Source organism: Ctenocephalides felis, unplaced genomic scaffold (assembly GCF_003426905.1).
Source record: "Ctenocephalides felis isolate EL2017-DRISC unplaced genomic scaffold, ASM342690v1 CF-g0.4_SCAFFOLD_03571, whole genome shotgun sequence".
In the NCBI taxonomy this organism is placed as follows: Eukaryota; Metazoa; Arthropoda; class Insecta; order Siphonaptera; family Pulicidae; genus Ctenocephalides; species Ctenocephalides felis.
The window spans coordinates 8,015,618-8,035,206 of NW_020539725.1; the positions used below are offsets into that span (position 1 = coordinate 8,015,618).

The 19,589-nt window shown below is 27.8% G+C and overlaps 1 protein-coding gene and 1 pseudogene across 1 annotated transcript in view; both read right to left on the minus strand.

Annotated features, from left to right (window-relative positions):
* Positions 1-2,085: 2,085 nt before the first annotated feature.
* LOC113387074 lies at positions 2,086-10,324 on the minus strand (annotated as a pseudogene).
* Positions 10,325-10,783: 459 nt separating this feature from the next.
* The window catches only part of LOC113385543 (general transcription factor 3C polypeptide 1-like), a 36,802-nt gene continuing 27,996 nt past the window's right edge, over positions 10,784-19,589 (minus strand). The window contains exons 21-31 of the mRNA XM_026623394.1: positions 18,806-18,952; positions 18,621-18,718; positions 16,703-16,969; positions 16,333-16,535; positions 15,688-15,853; positions 14,770-15,011; positions 12,227-12,334; positions 12,011-12,136; positions 11,748-11,937; positions 11,179-11,266; positions 10,784-10,911 (exon numbers count right to left, since the gene is read on the minus strand). Coding sequence (XP_026479179.1) covers positions 10,784-10,911; positions 11,179-11,266; positions 11,748-11,937; positions 12,011-12,136; positions 12,227-12,334; positions 14,770-15,011; positions 15,688-15,853; positions 16,333-16,535; positions 16,703-16,969; positions 18,621-18,718; positions 18,806-18,952 — 1,763 coding nt within the window. The remainder of the gene's footprint in view (positions 10,912-11,178; positions 11,267-11,747; positions 11,938-12,010; positions 12,137-12,226; positions 12,335-14,769; positions 15,012-15,687; positions 15,854-16,332; positions 16,536-16,702; positions 16,970-18,620; positions 18,719-18,805; positions 18,953-19,589) is intronic.

Below are 19,589 nucleotides of genomic sequence, written 5' to 3' on the forward strand. Positions count from 1 at the left end.
TTTAGAATAAGTAAATAATTTTCGAATTTACAAACCTAGAGAGTATAACGTAAACGTACTCATATGAATTTCTTTGCTATTATAAATTTTAAAATGCCTACTTAGATACATTTTTGTTAAAATAATCTAGCAGCTCGTCATAACATCAAAAATAAATGTAAGCAAAAGCTGAAAGTTTACGGCAGTGGCGTTTGTCTTATAAATCATTCGCAAACATGGCGATTCATACAGAAATTGCCATATGTTTGCCAGATTTCATTACAATGTATATACAATACATAGACAATAATAAAGTTGTTCCGTTTTGTATATATATATATATGAATATTAAGAGATACGTTTTAAATACAACATCGTTTTGACCTTTCATTTCCTTGTTGACAATATAAAAAATTAAACTATATTTAAATTAGGAGCTCCTACTTTACATTTGCCCTTGAACATAATAATGTTTGATTGTATTTTAAATATTCAAAAGTGTCAATATTAATCTTTGTTCTGTCATAGCTTACTTTTAGTTATTTCAAAATTGGCAACTCAATAACATTTAAATATATTTTTGAAATTATACATAAACTATATGTAATTTGCCATAATTCCATAAAGATAGGACAAAACTGTGAATATAAAAACACTAAGCGCGTTCTTACGACTGTGATATTAAATTATTCCAAAGTGCTGATTATTATGTTTTAGTGCTCAATTAATTTTAATAATCAATCTTGTAACTACTTACTATATTTTTCATTTGATAGCAATTAATAGTTTATAAATATTTGTTGCAGCTATCAATACCCATATGACCAAAAAATGTTTGTGAATCTTATATATTATAATAAATAAAATCCATTCATGTATCTTTATGAGAAAAATTTAGAAACATATGAAGATTAAAATCATCAAAAGTTTCACTGTAAAAATTACCTGAAAAAAAAAACAATACAAAAATTTGTTTGCTATAATTCATATAGAAAGAATAATCACAAATTAACATGCTGAGTTTTTAATAAGTAGTGACAAATGTAAAAAGGAAATAACAGAAGCTAAAAGTAGTGATGTGCTGCCGCGAGAATTTCTTGATTCAAATCATTCGAATTGGAAAAAAACCTGATTCGAATCGAGCTTATTATGGCAAAAAGGCAAAAAGCCCTATAAATGTATTTATTTAGTAAATATGATAAAAAAGTATTGAATTTGATCAATATACTCAATAAGTTAAATTTTTAAATACAAATTACTACCAAAAATATATATTATAAAAATGATTTAATTTTTGATTTAAATATAATTAATGATTTGAATTTAATTAATGATTGGAGACGCTTGAAATATATTTTCACATTAATTCACAATAAATTTAATCAAATACTTCTGCATCACTAAAGCAGAACCTTCGTGGTTTGACAGCTTGTTTATTTTATTTAACTAAACGCAGAGCTGAATGTAAAGTCATTCACTTTATATGATAAGATAATAGTAGTACATATTTTCAACAAAAAAAAAACAAAATTTTTAAAAATTTGGTTTTCAGAAACTTTTCAAGTTTACAAAATATATCAATATTTTAAAGTTATCAAAATTTTCAAAAAAGTTGAAAAAAATTCAAAATTTTCAAAAAATATCTAAATTTTCTTTTCACAGCTATAAAAATGTTAAATTACGATACGGGAAGTTCCAGCAATTTGCCATGCTAGTTTTTTTTTAAGTTTATTCAAATTTATGTTCACATGTTATAATTCATAATACATATTGTATCACAGTAAATATTTCTCGGCTTGATACGGGTTGATTCAATTCAAGTAAAATGTGATACAAATATGGCTTGATTCAAATAATTCGAATCACTTGATTCGAGTTGGCACATCACTACTGAAAACGTATATTTTAGATTTAGAATGAAATATATTTTTTATTGAAGAAAATATCATAAAATACCCATTTTTATTACACTTGGTTAATAGGATTTAATTCAATAAAATATTCAATTTAATTAGTGTATAAAAAAACATTATCATTATTATTAAACCGACTAACGCTGTTGGCTTGTGATAATATTTTAACAATATGAACTGTATATGGGTGTACAATATCATAAGGTATATGGTTTCATATCATTAACAGCTTTTCAAACTCGATCGGTAGCAAACAAAATGAAAAACGTTAAAACCATCTGATGACTCATTAAACTCATAGAACTACTAGTTGATTAATGATAACTAGTTGATACTATGATTAAACTATGTTAAATTTTTACCTTTTCTAATCAATCCTTTTTCTACACATATTGAAAATTATCTGCAGCAGGTGCTCTCATCAGCAGCGGTTCATGCTCAACTGCGCTTTTACCCGATACCTCAAAGCTGGTCATCCAATTGACGTTTTGGGGCTCATGCAGACCAAAACATCGAGTCTTGATCTCAAAGAAGTCTAAAAAATTTGATAGGGGCCCGCGGTTGAAAGGTGATTTACCACCCAGGGCTTGAAAATGGCGGTATCGGCCTCGGTTCATTCGTTCATTCGTCGTCATACCCAGACAAATAACCTGCGCAAAACAAATATTATTATTAGTGTTTCGAGAGAATGCATTCGGTTTTTGTGGGGGAATGTTATTCTTTAGAATATTAAACTAAACATAAGTGATCAATTTGCTAAGAGAATAAATTCAATAGTTAGAAACAACGATATCCTTTTGAAAACTTTTTCTTCGAAACGGCTAGACCTGCCTATGCCAAAAACTAATCAGCACGTCTCCTTATCAATACTTATCGAATGCTTTTGAATTATTCAAATTGGTTGATCTACCCTCCCGAAATCGTCGACAAAAATTTGTATCCGCACACACACACATCAATTTTTACTAAGGTATGCCAAAATGTTTAGAAACCTTTGAAACATAAAGATATATACAAATTTTCATTTTCGATTTTTTTTGCGATTACTACAACTTACCCTCTGGGAAGGTAAAAAGTATATAATATATATTACAATACAAAGAATATGGAATTATTACCTGATAAGTTTGACAGCAAGCTAAAACTGCTACCCATGTAGCATGCAGTAATGCGTTAGCTGCAACCCAAGCCATCCACGGTTCACAACTAGCCATCATTATTAGCATATCGCGAGGATCCTGCATTTAAACAATTGATATTATCAATCTTATGAATACAAAACCAAATTCAATTATGATATGAAATATCATATTTTTAAAAAATTATTGCTAAAATGTGAGATGTGAGACAAATTTTGCATACATATATATTTAAATGAGACTATTTTTGAATGGGATCGAATTTGGAAAAAATATGCCCGTATGTGTGTATGTTTGCCAATTTCTGAACTTTCGTCGACGTTTTCTCAAAAACAGTCATTTGATGTAGCTCGATAAGGACTATCGTAAGCTGTGCGCGACGGTCGGCCAAGCCGTTTCTTTCTGATTAGTGAAAAAGTGTACATTTTTTCATCCTTTTTTTGGGCCAAAATTTTGAATCGATGTAAAATATTAAAAAAATCTTCAAACCTTTCCATGGGTATTGGTTAGGAATCGCGTTGATTAGCTTTTAGTAAAAAAGCCGTTTCCTTCTAATTAAATTATGATAATTTTTCATTTTGATGATTTTGTTGAAACTTTGTATAATGATAGGTTTGGTCCTTCACAACATATTGAAATATTATAGGCCTATGGTAAGCGGTTGAATTATAACAATTAATTAAAGTTGGAATTTCGATGTGAGTTTGAGTGATTCTCATTCTAAATCAAATGGGGCAAACAAATTAATTTAACTTGTATAATTACATATAATATAGATATATTTGAAAGACATCAATCGAAAATCGTATCAATTATTTTTCAGTGTTCAAATAATAATAATAAATAAATAATAATAATGCAAAAATATTATTTGCGAAATTGACATTTGAATATTTTATCTGAAATTATGTGTACATATCAGAAAATTCATTTAACTTGCCTTAAGGCAAAATGCTATTCACAACTAGTTACCTGGACATTTTGACTTTCATGTGCTGAAGAAGTCAAATGTTCTTTGTTTATAAACGCCGTTCCAAACGTCGGCCCATTACTAGACACAATAGGTAATATATGAGACTTAACTGTAGTGGTTGAGCTAGATATATGATGCACTAATCCTGACGTGTGAGGCTGTACATATCCTGGGCAGCTTTGTGACCAGAATTTGGCTGCACCATACATCATCCAACCACACATTAGCAATAAACTCCACAGAAAACCCATAAAATATGTATGATTTTTAGCTCCTAAAAAATATTTGTAATTTATCATATTTCTTTTATTAACTTTTACATTTTTATTATTATCGTAATACAGTTAATATAAAACTTGTTGCCTTCAACTCACCTATGCAGTTGCCAACCCATGGGCAATGGTGATCAAATTTTGCAACACAGCGGTTGCATACAGAACAATGCTTTGATCTAACTGGCCTCCTGGCTAAACAAGCTGAACAAAAAGCTGAAGGCTCAAAACCAGTTCCTCCACGTTCTGACAGTTCAATTATAGTCTAGAAAAATAAAAATAAACTAGTTGGTTTGGTATTTAGCCTTGAGGCAAGTTACATGAACTTCCCGATATGTGTAAATAATTGACTTAAAAACTAAATTAATTTATGAGTGATTAAAAGTATTCCGAGTGGATTTATTATACATAATTGAAAACGAGCGAACACTTTGACACGGTGTATTTTCTAAAAGTAAATTTTCAGAAATCAACAATTGTTATAATTGAACCAGTTTCCATAGGACTTTAATGGCTTGATAAGTTCATTAAAACCAAGTACTCTATCGTTATACCAAGTAAAATCGTCCAATTTTAATTTTAACAAACGTCAAAAAAACTACTCTTAAACTTTGATGAATTTTTAAAATTAAACTACTTGTCGTAAGGCCGTAATATTACAGTATGTTCTATAAGACCATGATATATATATATCGCTAAAAAAATTTCCATAAAAATCGGCTTAAATTTTTTTTTTCAACAGTTAATTACAAGAAAATGGCTCGGTGTAGATTTTCACCTAAAACTAATCAGTATTGTTCCCAACTAATATCTTTCGAACAGTTTTTGATTTTTTAAAATCGGTTCGGTAGGATGAGCTTAAATGTGGAAAGTTTAACACTTTTTTTTCAAATTACAAAGAAACGGCTTGGCAGATCGTCGCACAAAACTGACAAACGATAGTGCTCATCGAAATACATCAAATGGCTTTTAAATTTCTGAAATCGGTTCAGGCGTTTTTGAGAAAACGTCTATGAAAGGTCTAATTTTGACAAATGCCAAAAAAACGATACCAATTTTTGCAAACTTTGACGAATTTTCAAAGTTAAACCAATTGTCGTAGGGCCGTAATATTTTAGTATGATCTAGAAGACTATAGTATCTACCATCAAAAAAATAATAATGAAAATCGTCGAAAAAAAAAAAATTAACACTTCATCACAAGAAAACGGCCCGGCCGATCTTTACCAAAAACTAATCAGCACGATTCCCAATCAATATCTTTCGAACGGTTTTTGAATTTTCAAAATCAGTTCAGAATTGCGGGCTAAAACGTAGACTAAAAATTTTTCACTTTTCTGCTATTTATAAAGAAACATCTCGGCCGATCGTCCCACAAAACTGACAAACGATAGTCCTCGTCGAGATACATCGAACGGCTTTTAAATTTTTTAAATCGGCCCAGCCGTTTTCGAGAAAACGTCGATTTACGGCAAAAAAAACTGTTCACATACACACACACACACATATACTTTTTCCAAATTTGGTCTCATTCGATTCAGAATGGCTTGAAACGTCGAGAAAACATAAAATTAGCGAATCGGATTTTTGGATGAAAACATAAATTTCTCCTTTGGGAAGTTAATAAAGGTGAATTATAATTATGATTTATTATAACTCATGATAAGTTAGTGCATTTGTATTTTATCTATTTTGTTATCAAACAAGTACTTCGGTCACACTATAATATAACTAATATTATGGATAGCTTCCTTAACTTAATTGCGTGCTGACATCAGCAATAATTTAACTATGTTGATGATATAGTTCAGGGCAGTAAATAACATTAAATTGATTGAAAATCACAAATAAAAAATGGTTTCATTCACAAACAGACTAAAAAATAATTTCTAGATTTTAATAATAATTTGATTAAGAAAAATTGTAGTTAATAGTAAAGAAATATAGAACTCTAAGGATGTGTCATCTGACACTACGGCTAAGACAAGTTCCTTTATATTAAACAAAAAAAAGTTTTGTGAGACATATGTTTTCCAAATGTATTTTTTACTGCTGAATATCAATCAAAAGTCGAAATTGGGACTAAAACTGCAAAAAATGGAAAACAATAAAGGAAAAGATAAAATCTTCGAACTAATAATTTCTATGCCATATTGATAACAATATTATCCACAAATATTTATATATATATATATATATATATATATATATATATTTTCATATAGATCATATTTTCATATAGATCATATTTAGAAAAGCTAAATATATATATTACCCTAAATCTCTGCTCTTGAGTAGGTGTAATTACGCCTGGATCACCTCTCCAGGACTTCAAAAAGCATATCCATAATAATCCTGAGCATGCAAAGATATTACAGTAGTCCACCCACTGACCACTGGAGATACGTAACTATGATAAAAAATAAAAATAAAATTTATACTACATAACATAACATTTTAAAAATTGCATAAATTAATAGCTTTAAAAATAATCTACAAAAATATTTATTCAATATTTAACTTAATTATTTTGCCTTCAATAAATAAAATCAGTCTAAAATATAGGGTGCGTTCGACTTGGACGCTTACGCGCTGTGAGCGCGCCGTGAGCGCGCTTTCATCGTTCGACTTGGCGCTATGAGTGTCACATAAGCACGCTCGTAGCATCATCGTAGGATGCTCGTAGCACATATTTCGCGCTCACATACGCTCACGCCACAGAGGTAGGGCAGCATGAGCGTGAGCATCAGTTGTTTTTACTATCTGTCATTTCATTTATTTATTAATTGTCAAATTCTTTATAATTCGCAAAAAATGGCAAGCTGTAAATCACAATTATTTTTTATATTAATATTGATATTAATTAATTTTAAATTCAATTAATTTTAAATATTTTAAATTTTAATTTTAATATTACTATTAATTAAGCATAAGCTAACCAATTCATTATTTATTAATTGTTAATTATTTATAATCCGCAAAAATGCCAAGTTGTATATCACATTTATTTTTTAATATTAATATTAATATTAATTTTAAATCAATTAATTTTAAATAATTTTAAATTTAATTTTAATATTACTATTAATTAAGCATAAGTTAACCAAATTTCATTTATTTATTAATTGTTAATTCTTTATAATCCCGCAAAAATGCCAAGTTGTATATCACAATTATTTTTTAATATTAATATTAATATTAATTAATTTTAAATTTAATTAATTTTAAATAATTTTAATTTTAATATTACTATCAATTAAGCATAAGCTAACAAAATTTCATTTATTCATTTATTGTTAAATTCTTTATAATCTCGCAAAAATGCCAAGTTGTATAACACAATTATTTTTTAATATTAATATTAATATTAATTAATTTTAAATTTAATTAATTTTAAATAATTTTAAATTTTAATTTAATATTACTATTAAAAGCATAAGCTAACAAAATTTCATTTATTCATTAATTGTTAAATTCTTTATAATCTCGCAAAAATGCCAAGTTGTATAACAATATATTTTTAATATTAATATAATATTAATTAATTTTAAATTAATTAATTTAAATAATTTTAAATTTTAATTTTAATATTAATATGAATTAAGCATAAGCAAACCAAATTTCATTTATTTATTAATTGTTAAATTGTTTATAATCCCGCTGAATGATCCAGAAAGTAATAAATTTACACAATTACCGTTACCGCCAGTTGCCGCCATTTTGATGCTCACAGTTTCCAAAACGAACGGAATTTAGTTATCGATTCTGAGCGCTTATCGGCCAAGTCGAACGCTAAAAATTCGTGCTTATAAGCGTGAGCGCTCACAGCGCGTAAGCGTCCAAGTCGAATGCACCCATAGTGTTATGAGAAATAATCAGGTTACTAGAAAAAAGGCCTAGTCAATTGTGAATTGGTTTTAAATATAGAATTTAAATCCAAAGTACAATAAGATGAACATTGTTTTTGAAACTAATTTGAAAACTAAGTGATTTATATTTAATTTTTCAAAGATTATAGGTGACTGCAATTTTTCATAATAAAAAATCGATTTTAGTAAATAAACAATATATGCGAATCTTACCCCAGCCATGTAACATAAACCAAGCTTTAGTAGCTAAGTAAACACTAGTGGCAGCAGAGCCATCAAATGCTCATCAAATAGCAAGCGACCCATTGTGTGCACAATTGAATAAACAATGCCAAGAAGGAAAATTTTTATTATGACATACAAATCTGCTGAAAAAAATCATACCAGCTACATAAAATGTTAAAAATGGCATCCAAACCATGACCCACCATCTTATCGCTGAAATTAATAATAAGCTTATTTCATCACATCTATAATAGCAGTAAAAACAGTGCATGTTAAAATTTGATATCTTTATACAAAGTTGAAGTAAGATAATGTATATGGTATTTACTTTATCATTTACAATCCTTTGACAAATATTTTGCCGTTTAGGAGCATGTGATGCTTCTTTTATTTTTCTGCTACTTTTGGTGTAATCCAAAGTGAACCCAACTGTGATTGTAACATTGACAATGGTGTATCACCACGAAAATTGGTGTATTCAATGAAGATTTCCCTAAAAAAAATATTACTAATAATTATTTCATTATTGTTTTTAAAACTTAATTTATATCTGCAGATCTCAGATTAGTTTAAATTATTTATTAAATACATATTTTAAATTTTATATTTTGAAATAAAATTTTATACTATCCAAACTAAACATACCTGAAGAACTAAAGTATTTATCGCCAAAGTATTTCTGGCTAATATCGCCCAATGCAATGCAGTATTTCCATGAGTGCTGTTTCCAAGCCAGGACTTGCTCGCCTAATGTTAACAATAATCTGTTGGGTCCAAGGCAGTAATCGTAAATATAGTCTTAGTTTTATATCCTTATAACTTATAGTTTTATATATTTTTTTGATATACATTTTACAAAATAATTTATGAATAGAAAAATAAAGGATATTAATTAAATCAAATGCATCAAAAAAGAATGTATGAACTTGCTTAAACACTATATGTTAGCCTTCTATCACAAAAGCGTTTCTATATACCTTCCAAGAAGACCACATTAGAGCCGTCATTCCACCCTGTCACCAAGGTCTGGACTTACACCTCGAGCAACTAAATATGCAACAAGAGCAGTGTGACCAATTGAGCAGCTAAATGTAAACATGAACAACCTTCGGCATCACGTAAAGTTGGATCTGCCCTAAAAAAATTATTGAAAATAAATGTAACAACTATTACATATACATCATTCAAATCAATAATTGCCACAAGGTGTACAATACATGTATATGAAAAATATACATATATGAGATTGAAACTTTTCTTCTACAAAATTTTATTCCAGTTCCAACTTAATACAACCCTACATAAGTTCTAAGCTGAATACATAAATAAATATTAAATTGATATGATTGAAATTATATTTAAATGATCATATCTTTTTTTGATGGTTTTCATATGTAGGAGTTCACAATTGCTTTGAAAAAAACATTTAATATAATAAACACATGATAATTGGTTCTTTGTATTCATTTTATTCAAATAATAATTATACCAAGAAAATAATTTCAATATATTGTAATAATAAATGAAATAACTGATTTACCTGCCGATAGCAATAAAACAGCAGTACCAAGATGTCCCTGCCTTGTGGCCCAATGTAATGGAGTAGCATTTAATTCACCCCCAACAGCATCAACAACAGCCCCTTTGTCCAAAAAATATCTTACAATATCTTTACGATTATTAATTGCAGCCCAATGTAATAAAGTAACCGTTTCTGAATCTGGCTGATTAACATCCCATCCAGCATCTATCAATTCTTTCACTCTTGATAAAGCACCGTACTGGGTCGCTTTAACAATATCAAAGCCACTATAATCGTGTTCAATTGGGGCCACAATTGGCTCGCGGGAGATTAAGCCATCCTTTTCGCGCTCTGGTTCTACACAGCCTCCTACACCAGAGGCTGCACAAGAACTACGATAGGCTTTCATAGTTATTTAGTATTTAACATATATTTATTTGTACATTTTGAAATATAATTTAAACTAAGCATCGATTGACACATCGCAACAGTTTGAGGTTAGAGGGTGCAACCCTCATTTGACAGTTCGCAGGAATACCATCCTGGCAATATTTTAAACTAAAACAACAAAGATATTTTAAATGAAACGTCTTCATTTACAAATGTAAACCATGTTGTTTGTAATGCACATGGTATAAACATTTAATGCTGTAATTATCATATATATTTATCTATTAATATCTGATTCAAGATCTTTCAGAGTATATTAAACAGGGCATAATTATAATTATAACTAAGTATTATTATAGTAAAATAAATTATCAACTAAAAATCACTTATAATTAATTATTAATAAATAATATATTTATTTTCCATTTTACAAAATATACATTCTTAATAAAATACACAAGTATATACAAAATATATGTCAGAAAATAAATCCTGAATAAATTATTTAACATGAGTTAAAAAACTAGTTGCATATATTCTGTCACCTATAAAAACACCAAACTTTAAAACAGCATCTTCAGCTGGCATGATTATCATCTCTCCTGCTTCTTCTAAACCACTTGCTGATTCTATTCAAACAAAATATATATTTTAATACATTCATCAAGAAAAACAATAATATATTTAAATTTATCAAATTTTAAAACCCAATATTATGTGATCTATAAATACATAATAATTTTTCAAAATTTATAGAAATAAGTAGTAAACATATTTCAGATTTTTTTTTGTGAATTTCTAGTTACGTAAAATATCATATTTTGTATTATATTATCTATTTTGCTTTTGCAATCATCTATAGATAATCAAATATATTTAAGTTTATAATTAATTACCTATTGTAGTCCGAGACATTTTTGAAAACAGATTAACTTCTGTTCGCACAACTTTTTGGAGATATAAGCATTTTAGTTGCACCAATATCTAAAAAAAGATAAATTATATATATATATATATATATATATATACACACATATATATATATATATATATACACACATATATATATATATATATATATATATATATATTTATTTACAGTATTATTGTAATTAACTAAATTGTTCATCAAATAGCTTTTGTTTGTTGAAAATGCTATAATTAAACTACTGAATGTTTTCAAATTTCTTTTTTATTTGATAGCACAATCCATTCAATTAAGTTTAGTAAAAAAAAATTCGTTAAAATGTCTTGACTGGCATTTATCCTTTATGTTTGATTATTTATAGTTAAAAGTGCAATTAATATCAAATTTAAATTGTAAGATAGTTTAGATTAGTTGATTCCGTAATAGATACTACTAAACTTGCTTTTAAAAACTAAAAAATAATAAACCGCTATGGCTTGATAATAAACTTTTCATATTTATACAGCTAGAAAATAAAACACTAGTTAATATACAAACCTCAACAAGTTGCCTTGTATGAAATGGTAATTGAAAACTGAACTTTTTCTGCACATCTTGCAATAAAATTCCCGGTAATGACAAACAATAACTTAAAACTGTACTTAACCATTGATCTAAAACTCTTTTGTTAATACTACCATCCACTCTTATCCAAGGGCTAATAGTAATTTTAAGTTGCTCACATGCACTGAAAAGAATAAGAATTTGTGATCATCAAATAATAAATGATAAAGTTCATCATTAAAATAATAATTATTTACCTTTCTACATACTGAGCACCTTCACGAACCTCTGTAGACTCATCTAAGACCGTCCTTTCCTGAGATTCCTCAGTATTACTTTCTTCTAGTATACTTGATTGTGAAAGTTGCTCTTGTGGGAGGTTGCTATGAATGTACAGTACGAAAACATCATGTATTTTTTTCATATAAAATAGTTAGGTACTGTGCTATAGATAAATATAAAATTATAGTTACATGGAATCATCTATGCTTGCTGTAGTTTCAAGCTCATCAACTTCCATTTCCAATGCAGATTCCTGCTCTTCCACCTTTCGTTTTTTTGCAACAGACGTACTAGACCTACTGAGGATTACCATTATCACGATTGAACTTTTTATGTTATCTTTATATATATATACACACACACACATATATATATATATATATATATATATTTAATGAAATAATATACAATTGTATTATTCAGTTTACTTCATAGAATTTAGATTAATTCAATTTTTTTTTTTTTTACAAATTAAAAATGATCTTCATATTTGAATCTTATCAATAAAAATATAATCTTATATAAAAATCTTAATAAAAGTTAGTGAGTTATGGAAACAAATTTGACTAGTTGAAAGTGGCATTTAGTCTTAAGACAAGTTGCATGAACTTCCCAAAATGTGTAAGTTTATTTAATCAATCGAAATTGAACTGTTTATTTCAAAAATAAAGTTATCGCTTTCAATTAAATCTAAACATTGCGATTTCGAATAGAATTAACTGTAATTATATTAATTATATTACACAGACACATGCTTGTATATCCTTAATTAACTTCCCGAAGGAGAAGTTTATGTTTTAATATTATTTTTAACTTCCCGTAGGGCAAGTTATAGTTATCGCAAAAAAATCGAAAATGAAAATTTTATATATCTTTACGTTTCAGAGGTTTCTGAATATTGTGGCATACCTTAGAAAAAATGGATGTATGTGTGTGTGTGTGTGTGTGTGTGCGTGTATGTATGTGTGTGCGGATACAAATTTTCGTCGACGATTTCGGGAACACGGATCAACCGATTTGGATAATTCAAAAAACATTTGATTCGTATTGATAAGGAGACGTGCTGATTAGTTTTTGGCAAAGGCAGGTCTAGCCGTTCCGAAGATACGCGGCAAAAAGTGCCGTAAACGGTAACTCAATTTTTAAGAGAACGGAGCGTCCGATTTGAATAATTCAAAAAACATTTTATTTGTATTGACTAAATGAAGAACTGTTCAAATTTTTGGAAGAGCAGGTCCAACGACTTTGTAGATATGGAGGAAAAAGTAAAAAAATGAACATTTGGCAGTCAAAAATGAACATTAGACAAATGCACATCAAATTATCAGATATTTTATAGAGATTTTAACACTAATTATAAATTTTGTTTACATTCCTATGGTTTCCGTACTAATATTTATTCGTTAGACGGCGACGCGGCGCTTACGCGCTTTAACATTTCGTCTCTATGCAGTTAAAGCAGTACGATTGCTTTGAAAAAAAGTTCAGAATTTCCAAAATATTTCAAAATAAATGATTTAGGATAGAATGATTTAATATGGTTCGTAATTCTATTAAAAGTTTCAAATCATTGATCAACTTTTATTGATTATTATTATTAATTATTTTTAATTACTCGAATTTTGAATTGCGATACGGGAAGTTCCAGCAATTTGCCTTAAGGCACGATGCCCTGATTGCCCTAAGACAGAATTCCATTTACAGCTAGTTATATATTTTAATGAATTGATAATGTTTGTCTCATCACATCACAAAAGCGAATTTGACATAAATTTAAACTATTTATCGTAGGGCCGTAACATTTTAGTATGTTCTATAAGAAGACTATGAGATCTATCGTTAAAAAAGTTTCATAAAAATCGACAATTTTTTTTCTACAACAGTTAATTACAAGAAAACGGGCAGGTAAAATTTACCTAAGACTAACCAGTATCATTCGCAACCAATATCTTTCGACAGTTTTTGATTTTTTAAAATCGATTCAGAATTGAGAGCAAAAACGTGGACGACAATTTTTTCACTTTTCTGCTATTTACAAAGGCTCAGCCGATCGTCGCACAAAACCGAGAAAAGATAATCCACATCGAAATAGATCGATTGGCTATTAAATTTTTGAAATCTGTCTAGCCGTATTTGAGAAAACGTCGATGAATGTTCTAATTTTGACAAACGCCAAAAAAAAAACGATACTATTTTTTGCAAAATATGAAGATTTTTTAAAACTAAACTACTTATCGTAAGGCCGTAATATTTTAGTATAATCTAAAAGACTAAAATAATTTTAACACTTTATTACAAGATTAACCCGATCTTTACCAAAAACAAATTTTGAATTTTCAAAATCGATTCAGAATTGCGGGATAAAACGTGGACGAACAGTTGTTCACTTTTTTGCTATACACAAAGAAACGGCTTGGCTGATCGTCGCGCAAAATTGATAAACGCTAGTCCTCATCGAGATACAGCGAATGGCTTTTAAATTTTTGAAATCGGCCCAGCCGTTCTTGAGAAAACATCAATTTACGGCGAAAAATCTGTTCACATTCATACACACACACATACTTTTTCCAAATTTGGTCTCATCCGGTTCAGAATGGCTTGACACATCGAGAAAACATAAAATTAGCTAATCGAATTTTTTGATGAAAACAAACTTCTCCTTTGGAAAGTTAAAAAACAGTAAATATTATAAATGAACTGTTTTTAAAAAATATCATGATCATTGCATTAATACCTTATATTTCGTTTTCTTTTACCACTTGAACTATGTAAGATGTCTTTTGCGTTAAACATTTTCTCGCGATCCAGTCGGAGCACTTTGGTAGTTTGTACAAGCCATGGTGAAGCATGAAATTTATGAATATATCTAGGTTCACAAATGCCCACTCGCAAAATCAATTGTTGTTTGACTAAACGACTTATGAGGTCTGATGCATTCATAGGAAGCTTGTTCATGGTAATGGATTGCAATAGTGTCTGTAAATAAAACCAAAATGAAAGCAAAGCCCTAAATAACAATAACATAATCCTATACATTTAGATTTTAACTTAAAAAATACAAAAACCCTTTAATAATTATAAATTAATGATAGATATAAAATAAATTAAGAAAAATATGATGTTTTTATTTTCGCTCAAAATATCTATCCACAAAAGTTGGAAAAAGTGTGTATACAAGTGTATAAAAATGGAATATTGTTATCACAATTTCTTGATAGCGTAGGTAGTAATGGCATTTCACGATATTTTTTAAACTAAAAATACCACTTACACCTTTTTGTGATAAAGAACCCGATTTAAAATATTACTAAATCAACTATAAATTGTAAGATATTTGAGTAGTCATATGCAAACTAATTAAAATTCATGTTTTCTTTTAGTGAGTAATCTTGATGTATTTTTATTACTAAGTCTTAGATTTTTTTTATAACATTTAAATTGACTGCTATTTTCCTTATTACCCTTAATTAAATTAATCTTTTTGTAACACTAAGTTTTGAGAATTGTTTTTAATTTTATAACTGGATAATTCCAGTCAAGATTTATGATAAATAAGGCAGTACTTGAAAGTACTTTTAAGTTTAATATGTTAGGAATGCTTCATTATAAATACAGATATTCGATCATATATTAATTTGTTTGTCTTACTCACCAATATATCTTTATTAGTTACCCCATAAAAAGTTTTTGATTTTACAAGTTGTATAATATTTTTTACAATCGTAACAATCTCATTTATTTTGTCAGCTTCAATGTCAGAAAATGCGTTAATTATCTCATCCTGCTCCTTCGTTATTTGGATTTTAATTTCGTTTGATCTGCAAAAAGCATTAAATTTATTAATAAAGCATAAAATATTAATAATAATAACATTTAATATAATCTTGTACAATCTTTAACTATCTTTAAACAGGTAACATCTAGTCAATTATGAGAACCCAAAACACCGAAAACGGTAAGTAAGTAAAAGTGTCGTGATTATTGAAAAAAAAATCAAGCTGATAAATACTCTATAATCTAGGGGTACACATCACATAGGACAAATGGAAAAAAATTGTACTTAGTTAAGTGTATTGCTACTGATTACATATATCAGTACTTCAAAAAAGTTATTATTGCACTATATAATAAAAAAATAATCCCTATCAAATAAACATGAATCTGAAACTATAATAATTCTTCTTAATTTCTCTGTTCAGTATCTAATTGTCTACATAATTTTCAAAAAGGTCTATGCAGACACTTCAGTATTTATTACTTGTAATATTAAAAAAAACTTAAGAAATTGAATACTTACTCTCTTAAGTTAGTAAAAAATGTTTCCCAATGTTTTTTATTATTCTTTAATATTTCGTTAGCTAATGGGGGATTACCATTTTGTTCCATAAAAGATATATAGAGATTTGATGAATTCACAACAAAATAATCATGAAGATGTTGTTTAGATTCTGGATCGAATTCTGCTCCTTGTAAACGCATCATCCATAAAGCCAAACGACCCTTAACGAGAATAATATTATTTAAGTTTAGCAAAAATTTGTCAAAGTAAAAATATTTCATCATATATATATATATATATATATATATATATATATATATATAGATATATATATATATATCAAAAATTATTATTCTCGTTATAAATATTAAATTATACTATAAATTACTCGTGAAGTTAAAATAGCTTCTGATGCTTCTTTTAGTTTGTCATCATTTGTCAAATCATCATTTTGTGTTTCAGTCATTGAAGTAGAATTTCTATCAGTATTACTGAATTCATTTCCAATATATTCATTATCAGAATCTTCAAAATCAAAGTTGCTTTGTTCTGAATTAGCACTTTTTCCAGCAGACTGAAGAAGATCATGATATCTTTTCAATATCCTCTCATATGTGGGATCATGCTCGCTTATTCTAGGATCTAATATCACAACCTGAAATATCATGTAAATTAATTAATTAACCCCATAATAGTAAGAACACCTAACAATAAAAGATAGTTGTCCAAAATAATTCTAAACAAGTAAGGCACAATATAGTGAATTAAACCGTACAAACGCGACAATTATATGGACCTTCCACTCAACATATTTCATCATATAAATGAAATATAAATTTTTTTCATTCAATGTTAATAAAATGTTTTGCGGGATGAAGAAAAGTCAAAATCGAATTTTTCTCACAATATTAACAATTGTAATGATTTCTTTGCCGCAAAGTTATATCTAATTACAAAATATACAGTATAATATATATATATATATATATATATATATATATATATATATATATATACAGAGACGGTCCTGCCTTGCATGCGATGCATGCAAAAAATACGGGCGCACGCCTTAGGAAGCGCAAAACGAGTTTCGGAAATTAAATTTATAATATAATATTTATATTTTTTTATATAAAATCTAGAATTATTTATTTAAAATCTAGAATACTTAATAAATTATAATAAATAATTTAACTTAACTAGGCATACGGAGACACAAAAAGCATATTTATTTTAAATATTTATTAAAACAACAAGCTGATACCCTGAATATGACGGGAGAGCAAGGATGAATACAATTCGGCTCTTACGATATCAATAAGGAGACGTTCACGACGCAATTTTGGATATTGTAAATAATGAAAAATTAAATTAAATTAAAATTTAAAAAATCCAACATGAAATACGAGTGTTATGAATTCTAGATTTTTAGCTCTTTTAGCATGATTTGCTTAATGGAATAAATCGCAAAATAAATAAGTAAAATGTTTTAAAATCTAAATATTAATATTGCACATACGTTAAAAATAATTGAAAAATTAAAAATATTTGATTCCAATCAACTCGCGAATCGCCTCGAATTTCTAAATAAATTTAAAATCAATGTATTTTATACGCTTTTAGATTATATCTAATTTTTGCGTACTAAATCCAGAATAATTAAAAATTAATTTTTAAAAAATATGTAAATATTTATATAATTTAGATGTTAAACTGTTAAAACAGGTAAAATTAAAGGGGGGGGGCGCTAGAAAAAATGTTGCATGCGGGCGCTAAGAACCCCAAGATCGGCCCTGTATATATATATATATATATATATATATATATATATATACAGGAAAGGTCCAAGGGTCCTCAGTGCCCACATGCCATTTGTTCCTTGACGCTCCTTTTCGTCTATATTTTAAAACTACTTTTACATTTTTTCATTAAAATTATATGAAAAACTATGTGTGATAGATATATATTGTTATCGAAATATATATCACAGGGCATATATTATTATTATTATTATTATTATATTATAGTATATTAAAATATCAGTTAATATTATAGTATATTAAAATATCAGTTAAGTAGTGTGCCATGTGTTGGATTTAATCAGTATGACATTTTATATAAAACATGAGAATGTGACATATTTGTTTGTAGTTGAATTGTGATTATATCGTCTGAGAGTAATACAATTATGTTGAGTTATGTTGTGGCTTATATCTAGCCAATAGTCGGCTAACAATATATGTATATATACATATACATATATATATATATATATATATATATATTATAATCTTAGTATTAACTACCTGCTCAGGCACACAAATATCATAACTGACACCAAAATTTAAAGTTAATTCTGAGAAACTCGCTGCTGATCCTCCGTTAGTAACAGACACAAAAACACCTGCAATAGAGAATTGAATATATAAAAAACAATATAATTAAATACTTTTAAAAAATTGTATAGATTCATAATGATTAATTCAATTGCCTTTTTCTTCCTTGGAATTAAATTGGTCCAGAAGTTTGCGCAGCATCGCATTACTTTCATGGAAAGTCGATAGAAGGTATTTTGACCTCATTTGATTTTCATAAGTAATAGATAATTGAAAAGGAGCACTGCTCAGTGGAAGATTGCCTGAAAATAAAAAATTAAACTATAATCATGGAAATTCGTTGACGAATTTGAAATGTTCTTATGTATTGCAACCATCCACCAAATTGTTGGGTCAATGAACACCTGCAGTTATATTTTTTCAATCATACTTTCAACTTTCAGCATGGTACTTAAAATTAAAAATTATTTTTAAGTTTAAAAATGGCTTTACGTTTCAAGGCTTGTTGATCAATTTGTACTTTCTGACTCAGAAAGTGTTCAGAATTTCTGCACATTCGAGAAAGAATGCTACAAACATTTAGAAGCTAAAAGCTAGTATTTGACATATAAATAACAAATTATTAATTTGTATGAATTTTTAAATTATGCTTAATATTTATTAATTTTATCTTATTCTAAAACAGATTACGTTTAAATTAAATTGGCACATCCGTTAGTATAATATATTATACTCTAGGGATAAGGGACTCGATTTATTAATATATTTTCACTAAGCTTTTTATAAATTCATTATTATTTGAATCAGAAAGCAAAATCAGCAAAAATTCAAAAGGGTAAATTCCAGCAATTTGCCTTATGACCTGCCATCCCAAAAAATAAGCATTTAATTAAGCAAAAATTACATTTCTATTGGTTCCGAACTAAAATTTATAATGAT